The sequence below is a fragment of the Oncorhynchus mykiss genome, chromosome 13 (genome assembly GCF_057628025.1).
Source record: "Oncorhynchus mykiss isolate SJ-2025 chromosome 13, ASM5762802v1, whole genome shotgun sequence".
NCBI lineage: Eukaryota > Metazoa > Chordata > Actinopteri > Salmoniformes > Salmonidae > Oncorhynchus > Oncorhynchus mykiss.
Window position 1 is genome coordinate 12595229 of NC_143034.1, and position 2272 is coordinate 12597500.

The 2272-nt window shown below is 38.2% G+C and overlaps 1 protein-coding gene across 2 annotated transcripts in view; it reads left to right on the top strand.

Moving 5' to 3' along the window:
* The first annotated feature begins 523 nt into the window (after window positions 1–523).
* The window catches only part of LOC118936307 (GTPase IMAP family member 7-like), a 14596-nt gene continuing 12847 nt past the window's right edge, over window positions 524–2272 (top strand). Inside the window, exon 1 of one of the 2 annotated variants that reach the window (XM_090195195.1) lies at window positions 524–691. In XM_090195195.1, coding sequence (XP_090051321.1) covers window positions 610–691 — 82 coding nt within the window. In that variant the 5' untranslated portion in view covers window positions 524–609. The remainder of the gene's footprint in view (window positions 692–2272) is intronic. The other variant, XM_090195196.1, reaches the window with a different exon arrangement.

Here is a 2272-nt window from a genome sequence, read left to right on the forward strand (position 1 = left end):
GTTATGACGATCTTATGACAAGTTATGACACGTTATGTCAGCTGTTATGACATATGATGTAGTTATGACTGTGTCATAACATGTTATGATGCTGGGTGTCAAGTGAAGTGTAACTATTTTAACACTAAGTGTTTCTGAAATCTATGTGACAAATGAATGGTGGAAAAACGAATGGAACCCTTTCCCTGTTTGACAGCTGGGTTTTATGGGTATTATGACTCATACTGTGGTACTCTATGGAGTTGGAAAGAGAACAAACAGATCTGGGACCAGGCTAGACAAGTATAAAGTTACATTTGAAAATGCAGTTTTATGTGTTATTACATTTCTAACCTTTTTTTGTGTCCAATTGTCCAACATATTTCATCTTACCCAAATATGTGGCCTATCTTCTGATTCTAGCAAGCAGCCAAGGTTAAAATGAATAAGTACCTGTCCTGAGTTGAATAAAATTTGCCTAGCAGCACTCTCTCATTGGCTAGAAATGACTCGTCGCTGGGAAAATGAAACTTAATGTAAGGTGAGGCACATTGGGCGCTTTAGTTTTGCATGAGTTTTAGACCATTCTATTGGTCGAGGTAAATCTCCACCCACCTGGGGCATCTGGCTATGCAAAACCAGCAGGACCACTGCTTCAGCTCTCTCTGTGACAACAGCAGACAACAATATACAGATCTGTGCAACACTAAAAGTGAGTATTCAACTTAACTACCTTACTAATTAAATGTTGTACAACAATCTACTCTACAGTACTTGAATAACTGTGACACAATATTAAGTAGAAAATGTAATTAATACCGGGTCTGTTAATATTTATGTAAATAATCATGTGATTACAGTGTGTTTGTATTTCTACACGTCTTAATATTGTAGAACAGTGAAAGGAGAAACATGGTTAGACTTTCACCTGAAACATTTACCTTGTTTAGTGCAGAGATAGTGCAGTATACTGTACCTTGTTTAGTGCAGAGATAGTGCAGTATACTGTACCTTGTTTAGTGCAGAGATAGTGTAGTATACTGTACCTTGTTTAGTGCAGAGATAGTGTAGTATACTGTACCTTGATTAGTGCAGTATACTGTACCTTGTTTAGTGCAGAGATAGTGTAGTATACTGTACCTTGTTTAGTGCAGAGATAGTGTAGTATACTGTACCTTGTTTAGTGCAGAGATAGTGTAGTATACTGTACCTTGTTTAGTGCAGAGATAGTGTAGTATACTGTACCTTGTTTAGTGCAGAGATAGTGCAGTAAACTGTACCTTGTTTAGTGCAGAGATAGTGCAGTATACTGTATCTTGTTTAGTGCAGAGATAGGGCAGTATACTGTACCTTGTTTAGTGCAGAGATAGTGTAGTATACTGTACCTTGTTTAGTGCAGAGATAGTGTAGTATACTGTACCTTGTTTAGTGCAGAGATAGTGCAGTAAACTGTACCTTGTTTAGTGCAGAGATAGTGCAGTATACTGTATCTTGTTTAGTGCAGAGATAGTGCAGTATACTGTGCCTTGATTAGTGCAGATAGTGCAGTATACTCTATCTTGTTTAGTGCAGAGATAGTGCAGGAAACTGTACCTTGTTTAGTGCAGAGATAGTGCAGTAAACTGTACCTTGTTTAGTGCAGAGATAGTGCAGTATACTGTATCTTGTTTAGTGCAGAGATAGTGCAGTAAACTGTACCTTGTTTAGTGCAGAGATAGTGCAGTATACTGTATCTTGTTTAGTGCAGAGATAGTGCAGTAAACTGTACCTTGTTTAGTGCAGAGATAGTGCAGTATACTGTATCTTGTTTAGTGCAGAGATAGTGCAGTATACTGTATCTTGTTTAGTGCAGAGATAGTTCAGTATACTGTACCTTGTTTAGTACAGAGATAGTGCAGTATACTGTACCTTGATTAGTGCAGAGATTGTGCAGTATACTGTACCTTGATTAGTGCAGAGATAGTGCAGTATACTGTACCTTGATTAGTTCAGAGATTGTGCAGTATACTGTACCTTGTTTAGTGCAGAGATAGTGCAGTATACTGTACCTTGTTTAGTGCAGAGATAGTGCAGTATACTGTACCTTGATTAGTGCAGAGATAGTGTAGTATACTGTACCTTGATTAGTGCAGAGATAGTGTAGTATACTGTACCTTGTTTAGTGCAGAGATAGTGCAGTATACTGTATCATGTTCAAGGGGGTCGATATTGGGTCAACAGCCGTCTTATAGCAGGTTGTTTTTGTGAGGGACACACCTGCAGGTTTTTGTCAGTACTGACTAAGGTTCCACTG